This window comes from Canis lupus, chromosome 6 (assembly GCF_003254725.2).
Source record: "Canis lupus dingo isolate Sandy chromosome 6, ASM325472v2, whole genome shotgun sequence".
Lineage (NCBI taxonomy): Eukaryota > Metazoa > Chordata > Mammalia > Carnivora > Canidae > Canis > Canis lupus.
The window spans coordinates 49,336,733-49,360,441 of NC_064248.1; the positions used below are offsets into that span (position 1 = coordinate 49,336,733).

Consider the following 23,709-nt stretch of genomic DNA (forward strand, 5'->3'; position numbering starts at 1 on the left):
GCATTCTACCCACACTAGCCTTCTTTCAAAAATGGTACACTTGTTCCCCTCTCAGGACATCTGCATGCCTGCTGCCCAGGACAAATTCAGGAGCACTGGCTCCTTCTCACCCTCCAGGTTCTGGCTCTTTCAAGAAGCCTTCCTTGACCAAAGGCCTCAGCCGTCCCCTATAATCACTCCCCTCCCCTACTGCTAGTCTCAACTGTCATACTGCTGTCAGAAATTAATCTCGTATATAAACTTACACACCTGTTTATTATATGCTCCTTCCCCTAGAGATTTTTGCACCTGGGAGTTACACACCTTGTCTGTTATGTTCAGTGCTGCAACCCCAGGCCTGAGAGCACTGCCTGACGGACAGTGCACATCTAACAACTATCTGTTGGGTGAGTGAACGTCATGAATGCACTAAGCAATATTTTCTGCTGTGGGATACCTCAAGACACAGGCTTGGAAAGGAAAAAAATGAGAGGGGAAGAGAACAAGAAAAATATACAGATTCAAGCAAAGCATAATACTACCTCTGGTGCCACTCAAAGCATAAAGCAGATTAGACTCCTACCTTGATGGAGGTGATCTAATAAAGCCTGGGAAAGCCTGGGAGCGATCCAGGCATTTCCCCATGCCAGTTCTATAAGAAACACTGCAAAACATGGAAGGTCTAGTGCCTCAAACAAAGAACCTGCCTTCAGGAAGGTACTGACCTAAGCATTAATGACTTATTTTAGGACTGATTTTAATTTAATGACTTCAATTAATGACTGATTTTTTTAAAAAAGATTGTATTTATTTATTCATGAGAGACAAAGAGAGAGAGAGGCAGAGACACAGGCAGAGGGAGAAGCAGGCTCCATGCAGGAGCTAATGCGGAACTCAATCCGGGGACTGCAGGATCACAGCCCTGGGCCGAAGGCAGACACTTAACCACTGAGCCACCCAGGTGTCCCAATTAATGACTGATTTTAATGCTTCAGTTATATAAGGAAGTCATTCTTACACCTCAGTTCTTACAGAAAAATACTTTAAAAATTATAATATGGACTCATATTCAAAGAAATATCCTGAATTTTCTAGCTTAAGTATCTATAAATGAAAAAAAAAAAAGAGGCACTTTTCTTCAATCTAGAGTACCTTTGCCTCATAACCTAATTTCTTCTGTTATTTTGAGATGTGGCAGAGAGAGGAGGCATAGTAGAGAAGGAGGAGGGAGGAGTGTGCAGGCATGTTGTGGGAGGGCTGTGGTAACTGACCCCCTTGGAAAATGAGGTGCAATTCTCAGCTACTTCTCCTCACCTTGTGAGCTGCACCTAGCAGAGTGCCCAGTGCAAGGTGAGTATTCAATAGGTACCTAATAGATGAACATTCTTCCCAATAACGGTTTTAAGAGATTGATGGAACATATTAAAGAACTAGGCTTAGTAGTGTCTTGGTTACTGTTTCCTAATCCTTAAGGCCATTTATTTAACTTTAGTGAGCAATTAGTACAAGTGGCTGGCATATACACTGCACCAAGCTCCATGCTATAGGCACACATAAAGCAAAACAGAAGAAACCACTGACTGAGAATCTGACAAAGAATAAATCTCTAAAGGAACAGAATTACTTTATTTGTATCTCATAGGCCAACCCTAGGAACCTCTGTCTTCTTAATGATCCTGTTCTTGGGTATTTTTTTCCTGTGAATTCATTATACTTGTGTTTCAGTCTTTGAAGTGAAGGTATAAATTCACATTTCCAGCACTGTTTTCTTATTTCCTCCCCCACCAAAGTTCCCCCCAGGCCGGGAACTAAAGTAATTCCTCAGCAGGATTCCTCAAATCCTTTTAACCATTTCAGATGCTTACGGCTTACTTAAAGTTCCTTTCTGTGGAAGTCACAATCATTTGTTTCTCACCAACAGAAAATTATTTCAATGGGAAAAGAATTATATATAAAAGAATGCTATTCAAAATACAGCCATTGCAGGCAGCCCGGGTGGCTCAGCGGTTTAGCGCCGCCTTCAGCCCAGGGCGTGATCCTGGAGACTCGGGATCGAGTCCCACGTCGGGCTCCCTGCATGGAGCCTGCTTCTCCCTCTGCCTGTGTCTCTGCCTCTCTCTCTCTGTCTCATGAATAAATCATGAATAAATAATAAAAATATTAAAACAAAACAAAAAAAATACTGCCATTGCAGCATAAAAGGAAAAGAAAGAAAATTTCTGAGTAAGATATAATTGATAACATTTTAGAGCTGGACCTAAATCAGCTAGTGTTAATTTCGTCTCCTCATTTTATTAATGGATAAACCAATTGTAATTTCTAAAATTTTATAGGGAAATCAGAAAGGTTTGTTCTTTTATGATTTTAATCTCCACCTTATGGGCTTGGAAGGAAGGAAGGAAGGAAGGAAGGAAGGAAGGAAGGAAGGAAGGAAGGAAGGAATTAATTTATAAGTAGTCTTCCAAATAAAGGTCATAAAGCCATTCAGTGGCATGGCCAGGACTAAAACCCAGTTCTTTTTTTCTTCCTTGGTAACTCATAAGCTGCAGCTACTTGAGCAGTTTAGTTAGTTGTCAGGAAAGCAGCAATGTCCCCAAAATCACTGACTGACCTTAGTTGTGGTTTCTTTTCATTCTGCTTTTAGACACGCAAACAAAAGAAAAGAATGAAAAGTGTCAAGTAGGATGACATAAGAAAATTGCACTGTAGCCAGATCACACATAGAAGATGACAGAAAAAAGGTAGGCAGAGATGGCTCTGTGATTTTCTTCTCTCACCTGATCTAAGAGATAAAAAAGGTACAAAGTTAGAATGCATTAGCTGTCAAATCAACAATATTCCATTAGAGGCACAGACTTCTCTCACAATGCAGCCATTTTATAACCACAGGCCTGACACAGTCCACAACCAGAGAACAAGAGGTAGAAATGATCAGAAGGCGGATGTAATACAGTAACGGAGACCATATACTTACTCTTCCAAGAAGTGCTGCTGGGGTCCTATAATGGAGCCTGGTCGGCATATTCTGATCCAAGCAATTATTTCAGCATGTGTAAACCTGTAGTGTTTCATGACATAACAGGCAATCAACGTCCCTGTTCTTCCAAGACCAGCTGCAAGAAAAGGAAATAGACCAAGAAATACAAAATATAGCAAATGCACCCACAAAAATAGTGAAATCCAACCCTGCCCAGAAACTGCAATGGTTTCAAGTATAATGCAAATGTTTTAAACCCAGAAAATAGGGACCCCTGGGGGGCTCAGCAGTTGAGCATCTGCTTTGGCTCAGGTCATGATCCCGGGGTCTTGGGATGGAGTTCCACATCAGGCTCCCCACAGGGAGCCTGCTTCTCCCTCTGCCTATGGCTCTGCCTCTCTCTCTCTCTGTGTGCTCATGAATAAATAAATATTTTGTAAAATAAACAAACAAACAAACAAACCCAGGCAATAATGCAATGCTTTTTACATAATGTGGGATTAAAAGATGATTCTAACTCAATAAATCTTCTAAAAACAGATCATAAAATTAAAATAAGACTATATAAGAAAATATAAAAATCACAGCAAGGGTCTTGAAAAATTACTAAGTTCAACCCGTGGGGGCCTTTGGGAATGCCTGTCATTATAAATGTTGTCAGGACAATGCGGGTTCCATGACAATCACTTACAAAATATCACCTGTCAGGTGTCTCCACCCTCTCCAACCTTGACCCCAGCCGAGGCTGAGATGAATCCACAGTTAACAGTTTGTCTGTGTGACCCCTAAGAAGTCAGCAGTATAACTGATTTTATTATATGGCCAATTTTTTAGTTTATTTAAATGGCTCAGGTTTTTTTCCTAACTTATTTTAGAATAAGGAATCATAGAATCAAAGTTTGAAGATGCCATAGATGTCATCAAGCCTCATCAACTACCTCAAGTGTGTCAATACTATCTGTGTCAGATGGTCATCCCAACCTCCATTTCACTCCCTCAGAGACCAGGATTTCAGGATTTCCTCAGTTAGGAGGTATTGATGGAGCACCTACGACCTGCCAGGTACTGTGCTAGGAGGTGGAGGCACAGTGACAAATAAAAGAAACATTGTCCCTGCCCTTGGGAGAGCACACAGTCCACTGAGAAAGAACAAAGCAAACAGAAGTGCTCAAATTTCATTTCTCTGGGCTCCTGCATTTTCTAATAACTTCTGTGTTAGCTTATTTTCCTTCTGTTGAATGCACTGTGTGTTGCATAAGATTAAGTAATACAATTAGAAATGACTTTCAAAACAAATGACTTTCAATGAAATACTGGTTATTATTGTGAACTCTGATTTCTTCAAAGTGCTTTTTACCAGTTGCTGTACTTTTTCCTCTCTCCAAAGAAATAAAAGTGATAGAACTTGATTTACATTTTAGCTAATCTTTTTTAAAAAATACATGCTGACTTCCTCCTTTTGCAAAAATATTCAAACACTTCATCAAGCTACAGGCTCTCAACAATAGTGGTTGTTCATACATCAGAACAACTGAGGCCCAAAGATACCAGCCAATTGACTCATATAACAAGAGAGTAGGGAATTCAGGACTAAAACTCCCCTATGATCTTGATTCTCATCCCAGAATTCTTTCCACTCTTGGCTCACATCCTGTCACTCATCTTATAGGTACCGACTTGTGTAGAAGGCACCATGAAAGATCTGGAAACAGAAACATGAAGACAAGCAGGATGCCTGCCCTCATGATATATATAAGACTGACTGAAACAATAGTGCTCATTTACAAGCATTTTCTAAGTCTTTCCATATCTAGCTTCTTGGAATTATATTCAATACTGTAAATTTTTATTTAAGTATCATCCATAACCAAGGCAGTATGCAGAGTTATTTTTCCACTACTAAAAATCTGTTTGTATCATATACACTTTTTCTAATAGAAGAATAAAGTGGCTCTGGGGATGCCTGGATGGCTCAGTCAGTTGAGTGTACAAGCTTTTGGTTTCAGCTCAGGTCGTGATCTCATGTGTCATGGGACTGAGCCCCATCTTAGGCTCTGTGCTCAGCAGGAGTCTGCTTGAAGATTCTCTCCCTCTGCCCCTCTGCCCACTCACACTCACTCTCTCTCAAGTAAATAAATAAATCTTAAAAAAAAAAAAAGAAATAAAAAGAAAGCTCTAATTGTTTTTAAACATTAAATTTAGGCAGTCAAATGTTTATTCAAGATGCCCAGGACAAGGTTCTGCTCATAGAATAAGGATATAAGCAAGTATAGGATATAATTTTTGACCAGGATGAGTATCAGAGTAGTTGCTGACTATCAAGCAAGAAACAATAAGAAAGAAATGAAGTTTGAACTGAAACTGGGTTTTCAGATAAAGGGGGAGGGGAGTACTCTGTGAGCTGCTAGTGTCTTCAAAGAATAGGTCATTGTTGACACAGACTTTAACAGACTCTAAAGAATAGGAAGGTCACAATATTTTCAGCATAGGGTGTGATGGGTAAAAGCCTGGCTGGAGAATGTATCAGTGTGTGTCAAGTGCCCTGTGTATATAATATGAATTACTATCTCCTATGTATATAATATGTATTATTACTCCTCAAATATTTGTAGATGATGCTTTGATGAACAAAATTCAACTCATGTTAAAAGTATTACAGAATTCAAGGGGCGCCTGGGTGGTTCAGGGCTTGAGCGTCTGCCTTCGGGTCAGGGCATGATCCCAGGGTCCTCTACCTGCCTGGTTCTCCCTCTGCCTATGTCTCTGCCTCTATGTCTCTCTTGAATAAATAAATAAATAAAATCTTTAAAAAAATAGTATTACAGAATTCATGATATTATCAACAGCTAATAAAAATACAACTGCTATCATGTAAAAAAAAAAATCTGTATTTTTGCCTTTAACCAATGGAAAGGACAAAATAAAGCTGCCATGTATTTGGGGGCAAGAAAGTGCAGTGATAAAAGCAGATGGATCTAGCAGCAGCACATGGACTATGCTGGAAAGCACAGAGGCAGGAGCTAGGAAGCTGCTGGGAGGCTGGGGCCAGAGGGTGAGGCGGGCTGGATGGATGGTGGTGATAAAAAGGAGGAGCTGAGTAAGAAAGACATTTGGACTGGGTCACAGAGAGAGTCAAAGATGACTGATATTTCTGGCCGGGAAAACTGGTACAAGGTCAATTTCATCTGTGAAAACATTTAGTTAGAAAAGGAAACGGGAAAGTTGACAGTACTGTTTTTAATATGTTTAAGAATCTTTCCCCCCCCCAAAAAAAAAGAATCTTTCCCCCAAAAGGCGGAGCCCCTTTGTCAACTTTCCCTGGTCAAATAATAAGGAGTATCTGCTCCAATCTCTCCAGTACTTTGAAATACAGTGCCTCAGCAAATCTAAGATACCATCAAGTCACCTAACGGTGTGAAATGCACCATTATTTAAGCTCCACCTAAGTAAGAAAAAATTAAACTATGACATTCTACCAATTTTCAGATCCACCCTAGATCCATAAATGTGAAAGTGTGAAAAAGCTGTCTCTAAATCAGTGTTTCTCAATCTTTTTTTCATTATTGCCTCCTCCAAGAGTCTAAGACATTTTTCCTGATCGTCTCCCATGTAATTTTACTGCCACAGTATACTGCATACCTCTACATACTGTATGTAAATCTGTGCTTTATACAGAAAAAGAATGGTTCCTCCTCCTCCTCCCTTCCAAAAAACAATTCTTCCTCCTTGGAGGCAATAATGCCAGATTGAAAATACATATCAAAAATGCAAGTGAGGGGCACCTGGCTGGCTCCATCAGAGGAATATGTGACTCTTGATGTCGGGATTATGAGTTCGAGCCCCACACTAGGTATACCTCTATAGATTAGTATAGAAGTATACCACTACCTCTATAGAGATTACTTAAAACCTTTGTTTAAAAAAAATGCAAATAAAATTACACACAAGCTCATGTTTACAGATGCTTTATATTCCCTTCCCATTGAGCCTTCTTTTTAAAAAATTATATTTACAATGTTTTATTAAATGAGGGGTATGTGTATGTGTGTATGTAGCCTGATTTCATCTGAAGTACCTTTTGTCCCAAACCAAACGTCAACATTCCCTAGAAAAGAGTAAATTTTAATTATGGTCTCAATGGGGCTCTTCCTTTAATATTAGAGTTTAAGAGTAATTAGCCTTTCTGTTACTGTCCAGAGCAGATATTCTCTGCCTCTGCAGAGTTGTTAACTCTCAGACATCTGACAAGACTACAGGTAATCATATGGATAAAACACAGCGGGAAAGCGGGAAATGGGAATCCTTCTAGGAACCAGGGCACGGTGAGTTTCCAAAGTCCCTCCAAGAAGTCACCAATGTGGGTGTCTGTCTGGAGAGGAGATAGTCTTTCTGGAGGCAACATTACCTATCACTGTTCCCTCCCTGTGCAAGGAAGGGGCTGTCCCATTCCCTCGGTTGGGCACCTACTCACACACACTCACAACCAAAAAAGGTGGTGCAGAAAATTTTCAAATTTCTCTGAAACTAAAGTTGCTTCCCCCTTTTATAAAGAGTCTATAATTTAGATCTATAAAAAGAACGTACTTAGCACTCAATAGTTAGGAGCTCTTACCACAATTCAACAGAATAAGAACATTTCACTAAGTTTCTATAAAAACTTTAACAAATTTCTTAAAGCATTCATAATTAAAGGGCTCCCTGACACAGCAAGACAAGATGTTGAAAAGTATTCTATTTATACCAAGTTAAATGCTGATTCCCTTATAGTTCGGGGCATTTTCTGAAATTCTATAGAATATCAACGGTCACATACCAGAACATCATAGTGCTCCCATTTTTTAAAAATTATTATTTGTGCTAGGAAATTTTCAAAAGCTCATAGCCATCCATTTTATCAACCAGAAGGTGGATATAGGTACTGGATCATTGGTAAGATTTCACACATTCCCAGTAAATCAATTTCTAGTTTGTCTCTCTATATAATAGCACTTTATGTGGAGGCATGACATATTCATTCCCTTTCTAGCAGCTACTGAAGTTCATGTGACATAGAATAAGATTCTCTCTCCCTCCTCCTTCTACTTCAGTTAAAATGCTCAGTGCTGCTTCAATACCCAGAAAACTAAACTGACTTAATTAGGGCAGATGTCAAAATAATTAACAGGCCTATAGTAGATAAGTATGCTATTAAAAGCAATACAGCTGTAATTAAACCAAAGGTGTAATCTTTAGAAAGGAGTCCTACATGTGTGTACAAGTGGAAGCAAATGAAATAACATTATCCAAAAGATGTCACCACATGTAAATGTGACCTTCCCATACAAGAACGCACCTCAGTGCTAAGAGTTCTGATTTTATTTTTTTTATTTTTTTTTTTTAAATTTTTTTTTTAATTTTTATTTATTTATGATAGTCACAGAGAGAGAGAGAGAGAGAGAGAGAGAGGCAGAGACACAGGCAGAGGGAGAAGCAGGCTCCATGCACCAGGAGCCCGATGTGGGATTCGATCCCGGATCTCCAGGATCGCGCCCTGGGCCAAAGGCAGGCGCCAAACCGCTGCGCCACCCAGGGATCCCGAGTTCTGATTTTAAATTAAAATATATAAACCTCTGCAGCATAAAATACACACACATACACAACACACACATATACACAACTTACACACCCATACTGTATTTTTTTAAATGTTAACATTCACAAATCTAGGATATAATACAGAGAATACCTGTAATAAGAATGTTGAACATCAAAGAGTTTCATTTTTATAATTTTAGATGAGAAATGTTATCAAGAGAGATGCTGATACCCAAAGGAAAATGAAAACACTAATTCAAAAAGATATATGCACTTCTGTTTCTTGTAGCATTATTTACAATAGCCAAGACATGGAAGCAGCCTAAACATCATCGATAGGTGAATGGATAAGGAAGATGTCTCTCTCTCTCTAGATATATATATATGATATATATATATGATATATATATATATATCATATATATACACATATATATCTACATATATACACACAGGCAATGTAATATTACTCAGCCATTAAAAAGAATGAGGTTTTGCCATTTGCAACAGTATGGATGGACCTGGAGAGTATTATGCTAAGTGAAATAAGTCAGATGGAAAGACAAATAACGTACAATTTCAATTATATGTGGAATCCAAATACAAAACAAACAAAAAAGCAGAAACAGATCTGCAAATGCAGAAGCAAAGGGGAATGAAGGGAGGGGCAAAGTGGGTGAAGGGGAGTGGGAGGCACAAGCTTCCAGTTATGGAATGAATAAGTCACAGGGATGAAAGGTCCAGCACATGGAATATAGTCAATGGTATTGTAATAGTGTTGTGTGGTAAGAGATGGTAGCTACACGTATGGTGAGCACAGCATAATGTATAAACTGTCCAATCACTATATTGTATGCCTGAAACTAATATAACACTGAATCAACTATACTTCAATTTAAAAAGTAGAGAAAGATACTGAGTTTTAAAGACAGTTTTGCATTTTTTCTTCCATGACTTTGTCAGTCCAAGACATGGCACACAGATAAAAAGCTCTATGACTTGGTAATCATAAAATTAATTGACTAGGAAATAAGGCCAAATTCATCTGAGGAAAAGTGCTAAATTTTATGACACAAAAATAAACTTTGAGAAAGAACACATAAATATCTCCTACTAAATGTTGGTAGCTGCTCTATTCCCATTAGCTCTCAAGTTCCACTGATATTTGAAACGTGTGAAATGCAGGCTTTTTCTCGGGCCTGGGCAATCTTTAACAGAATGAGCTGGAAAGGCAAAGTTAGAGTGCAAGTGGACCACATCCAGGGCGAGCGGGCTCTCCACTCCCCCACTGTGACCCGATTAGAACTGAAAGCACTCTGCCATGATGAGTGAACAAGACACCTTCCTAGCAGACCCCCCATCCCCACCCATCGGAGAGATGGGACGTCCTGCAGGTCAGCGCCCCATCCTGCTAAGAAGTGGGAAGAGGAGGGGCAGAGGCTCTGTGGATGTGGGTGAGAAGCCTGACTCAAGGAGCCCTCATCCAAAAGGGGGCCGCATGCACATTTCCATCTCTCCGGGTCTCTGGCAAAACACAGCTTCCCGTTGCTGCTCACATGTCAGCCAAGTACCTCCACCTACTCAAATCTTAAACATAGAAACAAAGGCCTACAAAATGGTATTTTAATTTCTGTCAGAACCAAAGCCATGCTTGTCTGAATAAGTCAGTTACAGCAGCACTAGGCACTTGAAAAGAACAGCACAATCCCCAACACCTACTAGACAATTAGCATAAACGCCACACAAACTGGTTCTCAGGCTCACAGTCGTGAGAGCAGCACCACCCAGCGGCCTTCTGAACCGCTGCATGTGAGGAACTAGACTCTATCCCAGGGTGGCCAAAGCGCTGTCCCCTGTCACTGGAATCAGAGACCCCGGTATAATACCTCCCACCACGCTGGAAAATCTAAAATGCAGTATGATCCTCCTCAAGTCTAACAACCAGGCTCCGAGAAAATGTTATTTCACATTTTCTGAGTAGCCAACACAAGGCTGCCGGATAAAATGCAGGATGTATGTTCTGTGACATCTCTAAAACGTACTCAGAAAGTATTCATCGTTTCTCAAAAATTCAAATTTAACTAGGCATCCTGTATTTTCGTTTGCTGAATCTGGCAACCTTAGTGCTCCTATAACCTGAAAGAACCTTGCCCCAGAAAGTACCCACCCCTAGAGAGCAGAGATTTATTTACATAACCAAATCTTTACATAACCAAGATCCCTCAAAAGAAGCAGTAACAGCATCTGCAGTGAGCTAGCTACTAGCCGATGACCCAAAGATGCTGCTGTCCACTGGCAATGGGCAGGGAAGACACTGGTTCATCATGCAAAAGACTAGGAAGGGGAAAGGGGGAGCAGAGAGCAAAATGGGACTCCAGACAGCTGGGTCGTATAATGGGAGCATCAAATATGAGAAGGGTGGAGGAGGGTAGAAAGGAGGTAGGCAATTCTAGAAGAAAAAGAAAGAAAAAACAATCAATCAAACACTAACAACCCTTGCCTCTTGTCAAGGGCACGTAGGCACTGTGACTTCCCTCACCGTGGGGCCTGCTGGTGGTGAGCAGGAGCGTGGTCACATAAGGCCAGGAAAACCATACCTCCACCAATTATCCATATCTAAGCAAACTTTTCCTTAGGAAAGGGGTTATTTAAATGGGTTTGTGTTCTGGTTTTCCCAAGCAAACAAAAACAAAAACAAAAACAAACAAACAAAAAAACACTAACTGGTTTTGTCTTGCATGCCTGACTGCTTGCAGCCCCCACCTCCCCTTGTGGAGGCGCAGGGGCCACCAGGCCAGACGCACCTTTGCAGTGGACAGCGATCGCCCCGTCCGTGTTCTCACAGATGTTCAGGAACCTGCGCACGATGTTGTCGCTGGGCGTGCTGCCGTCTATGAAGAAGAGGTCATAGTGCTCAAAGCCGGCATCTATGAAGCGCTTGGCCTCGTAAATCTTTTTGTTCAGTCTCACAACTGCAGTCACGTTATGCTTTTTGAAATAAGGAAAGTAGGCTTCAGGGGCGTGAAGAGGATAGCCTGTAGGGAAAACAGAGCTGTGAGCCAAAGGAACGCATTCCACCTTACACACCCAGAAACACGAAAACCTGTCACTCTGAAGTTTATGAATCTCAGCAGAGCTTAGGAGGAAAGTGCATCTGCTGAGAGAGTAAGAGGAGGAAGCACATTTCTAAAGCAGCGGTCTGTAGAACTGTGACACACACGCACACGCACACACACACCCCACAGGAGGGGTAAAAAAACCTTCTCCGAGTATTGGAAATTGCTAAGGAAAATTCGAAACCTTGGGGGCACCTGGGTGGCTCTGCAGTTGAGCATCTGCCTTTGGCTCAGGGCGTGATCGTGGAGTCCTGAGATCAAGTCCCACATCGGGCTCCCTGCAGGGAGGCTGCTTCTCCCTCTGCCTGTGTCTCTGCCTCTCTCTGTCTCTCATGAATAAATGAATGAATGAATGAATGAATGAATGAATGAATGAAAGAAAGAAAGAAAGAAAGAAAGAGAGAGGGAGGGAGGGAGGAAGAAAGAAAAGAAAGAAAAGAAAAGAAAAGAAAAGAAAAGAAAAGAAAAGAAAAGAAAAGAAAAGAAAAGGAAAAGAAAAAAAGAAAAGGAAAGAAAAGAAAAGGAAAGGAAAGGAAAGGAAGGAGAAAAGATAGAAAGGAAAAGAAAGAAAAAAAGAAGAAAGGGAAGGGAAGGGAAGGGAAGGGAAGGGAAGGGAAGGGAAGGGAAGGGAAGGGAAGGGAAAAGAAAGAGAGAGAGAGAAACTTCAACCCATAGGATTCAAATTCCGGAAGAAACTCCTCCCAAGCCAAAACAAAGGCACTCAGGAGGCACTCAAAAAGGTGCCCAGGAGGCCTGGCATGACTCTTTGTGCTTTTTCTTCCACTTGACAAATAACTTTTCAACTACAGTTAAAGCCTTTTTGCCAGGTGATTAGTTTCAATCTATAGTGCAATCCCCCATGAAACAGAGTAAGAATTTTTAAGCACCTACCATGTGAAGTCACCATTGTTTATCATTTAATTCCCAACACAGCCTGTGAAGGTAATAATAGCAAACCCCACCCATTTAACAGATCGAGAAACTAAAAAAAGTTGAATAATTTTTTAGACCTTTCTTTTTTGTGGGGGGCAGGGGTACAGGTGGTCAGCCCCTAAAAATCCCTTCTCTTTCAGGTGGATCCAGCACCCTGTGAGCATTCCCTGGATACCACAGGGTCAGCTGGGTTACAGACATGTGACCTGGACTTTGCCAATCAACAGAAGTGACCACCAGAGGCTTTGACCACTGTAGACCTTGTCCACAGCCCCGGGGATTAAGAGGGGACCCTGACTGCCACATCTGTACCTTGTGCAGGGTTCATGGACTCTGGCATCCCACATGAGACAATCTCATTCACAACTCTTTCGTGATGGTGGGTCCTATGCGTATGGGCGGTGGTGGCCAGCAAAGTAAACCAGCAAGTTCTGCACTGTGTCTTTGGCTGTATTTCCTGCTGCCTCAGACCCTGCACATGCGAGTCATTTCCTACTTTCTCTCTGCAGCAAGTCAACCCTCTCGTGCTGGGGCCAGGGTCTGCAGAGGACATTTGCAGCTGGTGCTCGCTGTCCGTTCAAAACATAGGAGGCACAGAACACAACCAGAGTGACCAGAGGAGGCCAGAGGAAGGAAAAGGGGCTTCTGTGTGGGGGCCAGCAAAGCTTCAGCAGCAGAAGACAGGAGCCGCCCAGCCGCCTGGTCTTGACTCCACAGCCCCCAAGTGCACACACCAGCTGGGCAGCATTCCCTTCAGATCCAATACCAGCCTGGCTCCCTGTGTTCCAGGCCCCAGATTCTGATAACCTCACTTTCTACCTTTCCTAAAGGCAGGCGCTTGTTTCCTCCATAATATTCTGGTTTCTTCAGTGTTGCTGTCTTCCTTTTTGGCCATCTCTGTAACAAATCCCTTGTATTGAATTCCCTCTGTTGGAAGTGGTGTGGCTGCATTTCACTGCCTGGACTCTGCCAAGATATCATCTCCTCTGGATCCTGTTCATTTTTTAGGCCTCCTTCTCCAGACTTCTCTAGGAGGCTGAGATTCCCAGCATAATTCCAATCAATGCCTTTTTGGTTTAATCTCCCTGAGCTGGTTCTGCTGCCTGCAACCAAGAGCCCTAACTGGTATACTGGGCCACGGCCACACAATGAATGGAAGAAGAAGTGGACGGCAGATCAAAATGCCCCACAGCCCAGACAAGATCTTCACGGACCATGCTGCTTCCAGGCAAACAGGTAACACAGAGCCTATTTTCAATCTTCTGTGGAGACACAGTAACTTATACACACAGACACACACACACAGACATACACACGCATTTAGAGAAAATGGATGCTTTTCTACTTGGAAAAAACAAATGTGTTTTCCCTTTTAGCTCATATTATTTTCCAGCAACAGATTTACAATCTAAAGGAGAAAAGAGTTATGGTTGGTGATATGGGGAACAATGGAAGAAAGAAATGTAGGTAAAATCAAGTTTATTTATAACCTGAAGCCCATAGACTCAGATACCTGAGACCGACAGAGTAAGACAGTCCTCCAGGAACTCCCAACTGTCTCAGTACTTTGCTAGAGGGAAAAACAACCTGAGCTCCACAATAACTAGGCCTCTAGCATCCTATAAGTCTTTAGCATATAAAAAATCCTCTTGGAAACTTCCTTTAGAGAAAAAATGAGTGGGAAATATCAGAAAGGGAGAGAGAACATGAAAGACTCCTAACTCTGGGAAATGAACAAGGGGTGGTGGAAGGGGAGGTGGGCGGGGGGGTGGCGGTGACTGGGTGACAGGCACTGAGATGGGCACTTGACGGGATGAGCACTGGGTGTTATTCTATATGTTGGCAAATTGAACACCGATAAAAAATAAATTTATTTTAAAAAAAGAGAGACTTCCTTTATCTTTATATCTCCCAATTCCAAAGTATCTAATCAATCAATCATTCCTCAGGGGGTGGGGAGGGGGGTGGAGGGGGTGGGCAGATCTTTCTGCCCAGGGGTCCTGTCCTCATGCTATAATAAAAACACTTTTTGCACTGAAAATGTCTCAAGAATTCCTTCTTGACTGGTGGCTTATGGACTCTGCTCCAAACCACATCAGTTGGCATAAGGAAACAGAGTTTTTCTATCATGTAAGAATGGGAAAGAGAGGACTCCTAAATACATGGGAAGTCTTCCCCTGGTGTGGCAGGCTGATGAGCACCTTCTGACCCTGGGTTCCTAGCATACCTGGCACCTCTGTGATGGCTCCTGTTTTCAGATGTGCTAATGGTTGGTGTGGCATCTATCCCTCCCACCCCCTCTCTACCAAGAAGAGGAGGAGGAAGAAACTTTCTTCTTATATATTAATTTCTATCAGGACTAAATGGCATTATAGATAATATACCTAATTTAACTATTAAAAGAAACTATGTGTATATCTAGATTTTAAAAACCAATAACAACACTGGACAGTTATCCAAATATGACAATAGGACACCGAAATAATAACAAGAATAATAATGATCCTGGCTAACATTGACTAAGCACTTACCATGTGCCAAGGCACTAAACTAAATGCTTCATATGGATCATCTCGTTAAACCTTGCAATTACCCAGTTATTGCTGTCTAGAAAAGTAAACTAGCCCAGGCGTACACAGCTAGTGAGAGATGGAGGCAGCATGTGAACCCTAGTAATCAGATTCCAGAGCCTGTGCTGGGGTGGATTTCAGTAAGATCCAGCTTGACTCCATCTGTTAGGTCTCCAAATAAAGGAACATTATGTGAACATTATGGGCTACACTTCCAAGAGATAGTGAGAATTCTTTAAAATCCTCAAAACTGTCTCAAGTGAGTTATAACCAACGAGAATAACAATATCCTATGACCTCTGAATAACTGGATGTTATCAATGCATTTGGGACTGGTTTTAGCAACGTACAGAGCTTAGCATTCATCAGCCCCTTCCTCCATTTGGCCACTAGAATGCGCCCTAGCATCAGTAATCCCGGGCGAAGCCCAAGACCTGACCTAACCAGAGACAGAATTTCAGAGCCCAGAGATTTAAAATTCCTCTCTTCCCAACCCCTCATTTAAAGTTAGGACACTGAAAAAAAATAATAACAATGTTATTATTTAGGACACTGAAAAACACCAGTGAAATGACTAGTCACCCAGTCATTATTAAGAGTAAAAACTTGGGGCGCCTGGGTGGCTCCCTCGGTTAAGCATCTGCCTTCAGCTCAGCTCACCGTCCCAGAGTCCTAGGAGAGAGCCCCAAGTTGGCATCCCTACTCAGTGGGGAGTCCGCTTCTGCCCTTCCCGCCTCATTCCTGCTAGCTCCAGCTGGCTGGCTCGCTCTCTCTCTCTCTCAAATAAATAAACACAATCTTTCTAAAAAGAAAAGTAAAAACTTCAAAATGGGCAGGTAAATGTAGGAAGCAAGAAAATATATTTAGGCTCATTAATGAGAAAAATGTTATCAGGTTATCTGCTATCTAAGAAGCACCTATTATTATGTGCCTGACACTGTGCAAGACACTTCATAGCATCTCTAATCTTCACTAGATGCCTGCATTGTACATCCTACTTCCCCAGCTCCCATCCCTGTTGACATACAAAGAAACTCATGCTCAGAGAAGTTGTGGAGCCCTAGGAAGTTCACACGACCAATAAGGGGCGGAGTCAGGTTCCACTGCCCAAGCTCAGCACACCAGCTTCTCTTAACAGGCTTCAAACTGTTGCCATTCCTTATCTCCAGCCATCTTTTTGGTGTTTTCTTTCTCTCTTTCTTTCTTATTTTTTTTTTAAAGAGAGAAGGACATTGCCATCTCTGAGTTTGTGGGATTTTTTGGAAAACTGGAAATCCAAAATATGTTTCATTCTACTATTTTATTATTTATGTATCAATTCAAACTTATTTAACCAAAAAAAAGTGGGGTTCTTCTCTTCTCCACCATCAAAACAATGTGAACCAAGATAATTGTAACAAGCAACTTGCTCGGTGTTGATATATCACACACCTAAGACTCTTAAAATGCATTCTGCCTAAGATTTCCCGACTTCTTTTGCTACATCCTTGCAACAGCTTTTTGAGTGTTAATTTCTGTAAAATCTACCTTTTCTATTAACAAACCCCTAACACAATTTTCGGCCTCCTCAGAAAACAGTTTCTCAATTTAAAAAAAAAAAAAAGCGCCTAGATTTCACTGTAATTGGATCAAGTTTATTAATTCCATCACACAATTATTTTCTTAAGCTCAAAAAAGATGTACAAAGTTAAAGCCCTTTTACAAAAAATATGATGAAGCTTCTAGTGACTATCAGATCTTAAAACAGGGAGTCCAATAAAAGATCAATATTTACTAATGACAGCCTTAAGTGAGATTGTTCTAGACATCATAAAAACCAACAAATACTAGGTAAGTTGCCCTTTCAGACTTTTTTTTCCCTCAATGTAAGAAGGCACAATAGATGCATAGGGACCAAAAAAAAAAAAGATGCATTTGGAGCAGTATCTTAAGTGTTCATTTCTAGATTATGTAATTATAGGGTGGCTTTTTCTCTATATTGCTTAAGTTTTCTATAGTGAACATGTACTTCCTCTGTATTAAGATGAAAAGTAATACAGAATTTGGAATCAGAGAGACCTGTGTTTGAATCCATGTACTGCCATTTTCTAGCCGTGTAAATCTGGGCAAGTGAGGTAATTCCTCTGAACCTCTTACCTTGTCTTCCATAAAATAACTATCACCTCCCCTAGAGAGTGGTTCTGATTCTTAAAGAAATGATATGTGCACAAAAGGCTTATTATTATTAGCCCCATTCCTGGCATATAGGCAAATGTAGCTATAGTTATTTCCCAATATTGTAATTTTTAAAGATTTTTGACAATTAAGAAGTTACAATCTTCCCACTATAAAATAAACAAGACACTGATATGTAATTATACAATATAGGGAATAAGTCAATAATATTGAAATAACTACACATGACAGATGGTAACTAGATTGAATGTGGTGACCATGTTCTAATGTACAGAAATATCCAATCACTATGTTGTACACCTAAAATTAATACAATATTAAAGGCAACTGTTCTTCAATTAAAAAAAAAGAATTGTCACACAAAATATTCGAGCCTTTTATCCAATGATTCTACTACTTAAGAATTTAGAGAAGAAAGGAGAACTACAAAAAAATGTGAACATTTGCCAACCATGAAAAATGAAAAACTGTAAACAATGTAGATCTCATTCAGAAAGTAACAGCATTATAGCACATCACAGAATAATATATAATGCAGTCATGGAAAAATATAATGAAAACCTACATTTACTACCATGGAAAGAAGTCTGTGACATGTTAGGTGAAAAAAGCTGATATAAGACAGTAATCATGGGGTGCCTGGTGGCTCAGTCAATTAAGCGGTCAACTCTTGATTTGGGGTCAGGTCATGATCTCAGGGACCTGGGAGCAAGCCTCACATCAGGATCTGTGCTCAGCAGAGAGTCTGCATGAGATTCTCTCCCTCCCTCTCCTTCTGTCCCTCTCCTTGCTCGCCCTCTCTCTCTCTCTCTCTAAAATAACAGTAAATAAATCTTTTTAAAATAAAAAGATAGGGCAGCCCCGGTGGCACAGCGGTTTAGCGCCACCTGCAGCCCAGGGCGTGATCCTGGAGACCCTGGATCGAGTCACACGTCAGGCTCTCTGCATGGAGCCTGTTTCTCCCTCTGCCTGTGTCTCTGCCTTTCTCTCTCTCTGCATCTCTATGAATAAATAAATAAAAAATCTTTAAAAAAATAAAATAAAATAAAATAAAATAAAATAAAATAAAATAAAATAAAATAAAATAATAAAATAGATAGTAATCATGATGCTATGCTTATAAAAAAAGAAAGGTTTGTATGTGTGTGTATGTGTGTGTGTGTTCACTGGAAAAGGAAAAAAAAAAAAACGTGTACACACAAATACAAAGAAGCGGATGGAAAGAAAATTAAATCCCCCTATAATCCCACCACCAACCACTACCTAGAAAACTTGGGTAGAATTATAGGTAATTTTTATGTGCTTTGTATTAATTCATCTGTATTTTTAATATAATCATGTATTACCTCTCTAAAAATACTTTAAATGATTCTTTAAATTACACCTCTCATCTTCTCTTTAAGAAAATGTCATAAAACACAGGAACCCTAAATGGCAAAATTCTTTCAACTTCATCAAATGAACACCCACCAACAAAGCCACTACTGAAACTACACACCCACTGAGATTTCCTAGGTCTGAGTCAGATCACTTTGCATAGAAGGCCAAAGGTAAATTTAATCAATCCTGTCTTGAAAGACCAACTGCCAGAAAGCAGTTTCCTTGGGCACTTAACATGGTACTCCTGACAACCCAACATGGGAGAGGTTAATCAATGGAGCAAAAGAGATTCATTAACAATTTCATGAATGAGAAGATGTAATTCTGGCTTCAGTACAGAGGACTCCTATTTGGTAGCTTAACTCTCTAGACTTGCATTACCCATTACAGGGAAACCATGCTTGAAGCAGAGTTCCCTAGAACATATGCTGTACGCATGAACTGACACACACATTTGTGGAAGCTCAAACAAATCAGTAAATCTGAATGTATGATTAACAATATACAATGAAACTAGATTTTCAAACTAATACTTAGGATGATGATGGTGATAAAAGGAGAATAACCCTAAACTCTGGGTTTCAGATGTTTCCTCAAAAGACTGATGTTCCAGTTCTATGACTAGATAAAGAGCAATAAAAAGAAACTATTATATTCATAGGTAAAATTTTTTAATTTTATGTGCTGCTCCCATAAATTATACTTAAATCTTGGTGCCTATCATTACTTGTCTTCTAGGAATGTTGGCAGGTGAAAATAAATAAATAGAGAAAATAAATATTACTGTGAAAACTCACATAGCTGAATATGTTTCATTCAAGAGGCTTTTTTTGTTTTGTTTTGCTTTTTTTTTTTTTTTTTTTTTTTTTTTTTTGTCTTCCTGAGTACGTATGCCCCTGGCTATACACATACTGCAAATGAGTAATTTAATCACTGTCAGCTAGAAAGGTATTCTAGTCATAATGGAACTAAATAGGTCAGTATGGTAGCAAAGTGTAGGAGCTCAGGTCTGGGATGGAGTACCAGTTCCCCCTATTACTCTGGGTAAATTTCCTACTCATAAAAGCCTCAGTTTCTTCTTCTGCAAAATGGAGATAACTATATCTAAATCTCATAGAGGTGCATATTAAATGAGATACTGTAGTGCTTAGGTAGTAACTATGTCATCACCATCATTATTGTTATTGTTCCACATGATGTTCCCCAAAGAATACTCTGATACAGCACTTTGCCACCAAATAAATCTCAGAACCACTGACAGAATTCAACAATCTGCTTATGAGGTTGACCAGTTGCTTCTCAGATTCTTCTTTGATAACTGGGTCAGGTAAAGTGCCTATTTATGCATTTTAAAATTTAAATTTTTTCTAGTTTTAAAACAGGATTATAACTTCACCTACTAAACTATATTTAACACTCTAATTACTACTGTTCAATTTTTTAATTAATAAATATTCTCTGGAGACTATTACCAAAAGAAAGGATTATCTGAGGAAATTAAGAAATTAAAGAAGATGAACTGAAATAAATTTTTGGATGGTAAAGTAAAGAAAAACCTACCATTTTCAATTTTGCTTTTTGGATGTGGTCCACTAAATGCTAAAAATTTTCCTGGAACAATCCAGTTGAAGTCACCATTTTCAACTCGCTGGTAGAATTTTGTGAGAAAAGAGAAGAAAAATATTTTATAATTCTTATACAATTTCGGAAACCCTTACAAATAAAACTGCTTTTCACTCTGTTAGTACTATTGAATGTATGTGACGACAAAGTAATATAGCTTAAAATAAAAACATGCATCTGATTCTCAAACTGATATTTCAATCTGTTTCAGAAAATGTTTTATTATCTACGAAAAGTTTAGAAAACTTTATTTAAAGTAGAGGTACTTTGCTTAAAATAATTTTGTCTCCTGGCTACTCTGCAATGCAATGAAATGAAAACAAATATTACTTGTCTCTGCAATAAATAAAGGGAGAGAAGATAAAAGAAAATATAAGCACTTTTCATGAACATGGTAAACATATTTTAAAGGATGAAAAAAATCTATAAATGTCAGGGTCTTAATGAACACACTTCCATTTTTTTTTTCCTGTTTGTATAGGTTACTACTATTGGCAGTGTTGATTTTAGACTGGGTATGAAGGAGGAAGGAGTGAGGAACAAAGTTATCAAACCCTCGAGGTACCCCACAAACTTGAGTCAGCCAAAGTCTCCCACAGGGGTTGCAAACCCAAACAGCTACACTAGTCAGAAGAGAGACATAAACGCAGGCAGGTGACTCTTCAGCTCTGGTTAGAGTCACCCTGCAGGAAAGGATAACTGAATGTGGCTGACCTTCTGAATTGGTTTTCACATGAATCTCTCTATATTTGATGTTGACTAGTTTTTAAATAAGATGAAACCAAATAAAACACACCAGTTGTCAGCCTCTGGTCTACAGTCCCTAAAGGATCCTCAGAAAACCTCTGAAGACCAGGGAAGGGGCCTAGCATCCTCCTACTGCTCCATTATCCTCTTCCTTGCTTTCCTTCCTTATGTGCCTCTAAACCCATGGAACACTGGGGCAGGGCTGAAGGTACCCAAGATTTGCAGAGAGTTGGAACACATCTGTGCAATGCATCATAAAATATGTGTCACTTCTTCACATAAGCATTCTTTAGCCCACTCACAACCCACCCCTATCCTACCATGAGGCCCAGCTTCTAGACTCTATTTCTACCCTCAAGGCTCTCTAGCACTGTACAGATACCTCCTCAAGCTGGGAAGAAAGGCAGTTCTCTACTGGATCAAGAATATCCATTAAAAAGGCTTTCTTCTCCACCACTACATGGCACAGACCCCAAAGGTAGGAATATGTATCAAATACAGATTGCATCCTACTGTTAAGAGCACTAAAGTAGTTGTTAAATTAATTGGAGTAACGCCATCAAGGAAATTAGAGCCTTTAATTACTTATACTACAATTATCATTTCTAATTTTCATGAAAATCAAAACTTAGCTGTACAATTTCTATGTTTAAAATGAGATGTTTCTTTCCACTTATAATAAGTTATAAGTGAAACCTTACATGACACATTATAAATGCCTGAATTGCATTAATCTAACTATAATAAATATAATATCCCCATAATGCCAGAAATAAAATCTTAGAGCTACTGAATGTTATGATTACACATGCCAAATTATATCTCAGGCATAACTATTCATAACAATCTGATTAAAGAATGTAATATATAACTCTTTGTGACACTTAAGCTTTTTCTTGTTGAAAGAAAGCAGTCTCTAATGGTCCAATGTCCCTCTTAAGTAATTAATAAGCTTAAAACATCATTTAAAAATTCAAAAATAAAGGTATCCTCTCATCAGCAAAAGGCTAAAGGCAATTCTTTCTGAACAATAAAAGAAAGCAGGTTTCTATGTTCACTCTTTCTGTATCCTTGACCACTAAGTAAGCCTAGATAAATTTATCGTACTATGTCTGTTTATTTGGATTACTGACATCCATTTGGTTAAATAGTAACCTTTTATAATCAATCATATGGAGAAAGGCAGTGAATTCACTAAGATACATTCACTCACAAAACCAAAAAGAATATGTTTGCAAATCTGTCTACACAAAAAGATAAACAGCAGATCACACTGGACTATATTCAGTAGCTTAGATAAGCTTGATGGAGTAAACAATGACATTTGGGTCTTAAATCTAAACCTGAAAAAAATTAGTAAGAAAGCTATAGCTTTCAACTGACTAATATAACATAAGCTTATTTCAGTTAAGTTTCCCAAATTAATGTGTGCCTTCTTTCACAGTGAATTAAACAAACGTCAATATTTATCAATAATAAAATATTTAAGATGATACAAATTGGTTTTCTAATTAAATACACAAACACACTTCACAGAAATCTAGATAGGACAGAAACCAAAGGTACTCCCCAACCCTACCACACTTTACAAACAAATGTCTCAGCAAACATGAGGCAAGAAGATGGTTTTACCCCTTACATTCCAAAGCCTACTGTACTGCCTATCAAATGCTACGTAGGAAAACTGTACATGTTCTTCACTGTAAGAAAAAAATAATAAAACCTGAATCCTTGGGTGCCTAGATGGCTCAGCTAGTTAAGCATCTGCCTTCAGCTCAGGTCATGGTCCCAGGGTCCTGGGATCAAGCCCAGTGTCAGGCTCTCACTCAGCAGGGAGTCTGCTTCTCCCTCTCCACCATTTGTGTTCCCTCTCCCTATCTCTGTCACTCTCTCTCTCAGATAAATAAGCTTTAAAAATCTTTAAAACTTTTTTGAATTCCTGAAACGAATATATTTAAGTGTTAATACTCACTTTACTATAGAATTCTTCAGTCTAGAGAGACTCCTAACTCTGGGAAACAAACAACGGGCTGCGGAAGGGGAGGAGATTAGGGGGATTGGGGAACTGAGTGATGGGCACTAAGGAGGGCACGGGAAGGGATGAGCACTGGATGTTATACTACATGTTGGCAAATTGAATTTAAATACAATATTTTTTAAAAAAAGAATTCTTTAGTCTACAAAAGATTCACCAGATTTCTTTGAAATAGCTAAAGAAATCAAAGTTGCTTACAAAGTAAATAACAGTATTAAAACTGAAAAAAAAAGTAAACACAATCTGACTTGAAAACAAATTTTTACAACTTCTAAGAGAAACATCTATGCCAATGAAGTATGCTTGTGTTGTAATGGTCACAAATGGTCACAAATGCCTGTGATGTAATGGGACTGTAATGGTTTTTCAGTTCCAATATTGAAAAACATTTGGCTTTTTTACCATTGTAATAAACAGACAGTAACACAGAAAAGACAGACCTTGAGGTTAACAATTACAGGACTGATTCCCTTTATCAAGAGATACGTTTTCTAAGACAATACAGACAGTGTTTAAATACAATTCGACATTCCTTAAAACATTTGCTGAGCCTTTATTATAAATCAAGGACTATAACTTAGGTGTCACACAAAAAATAAT

At 39.4% G+C, this 23,709-nt stretch overlaps 1 protein-coding gene across 12 annotated transcripts in view; it reads right to left on the reverse strand.

Annotated features, from left to right (window-relative positions):
• Positions 1 to 23,709, reverse strand: part of CDC14A (cell division cycle 14A) — a 292,712-nt gene that overhangs the window by 164,660 nt on the left and 104,343 nt on the right. For all 12 annotated transcript variants that reach the window (XR_007411413.1, XR_007411414.1, XR_007411415.1 and 9 more), the window contains 3 exons: positions 20,265 to 20,352; positions 11,335 to 11,565; positions 2,954 to 3,092 (listed from right to left, as the gene is read on the reverse strand). Coding sequence is in view for 9 of the 12 variants with exons in the window: in XM_025417493.3 (XP_025273278.3) it covers positions 2,954 to 3,092; positions 11,335 to 11,565; positions 20,265 to 20,352 (458 nt within the window). In the remaining 3 variants the exon portion in view is untranslated. The remainder of the gene's footprint in view (positions 1 to 2,953; positions 3,093 to 11,334; positions 11,566 to 20,264; positions 20,353 to 23,709) is intronic.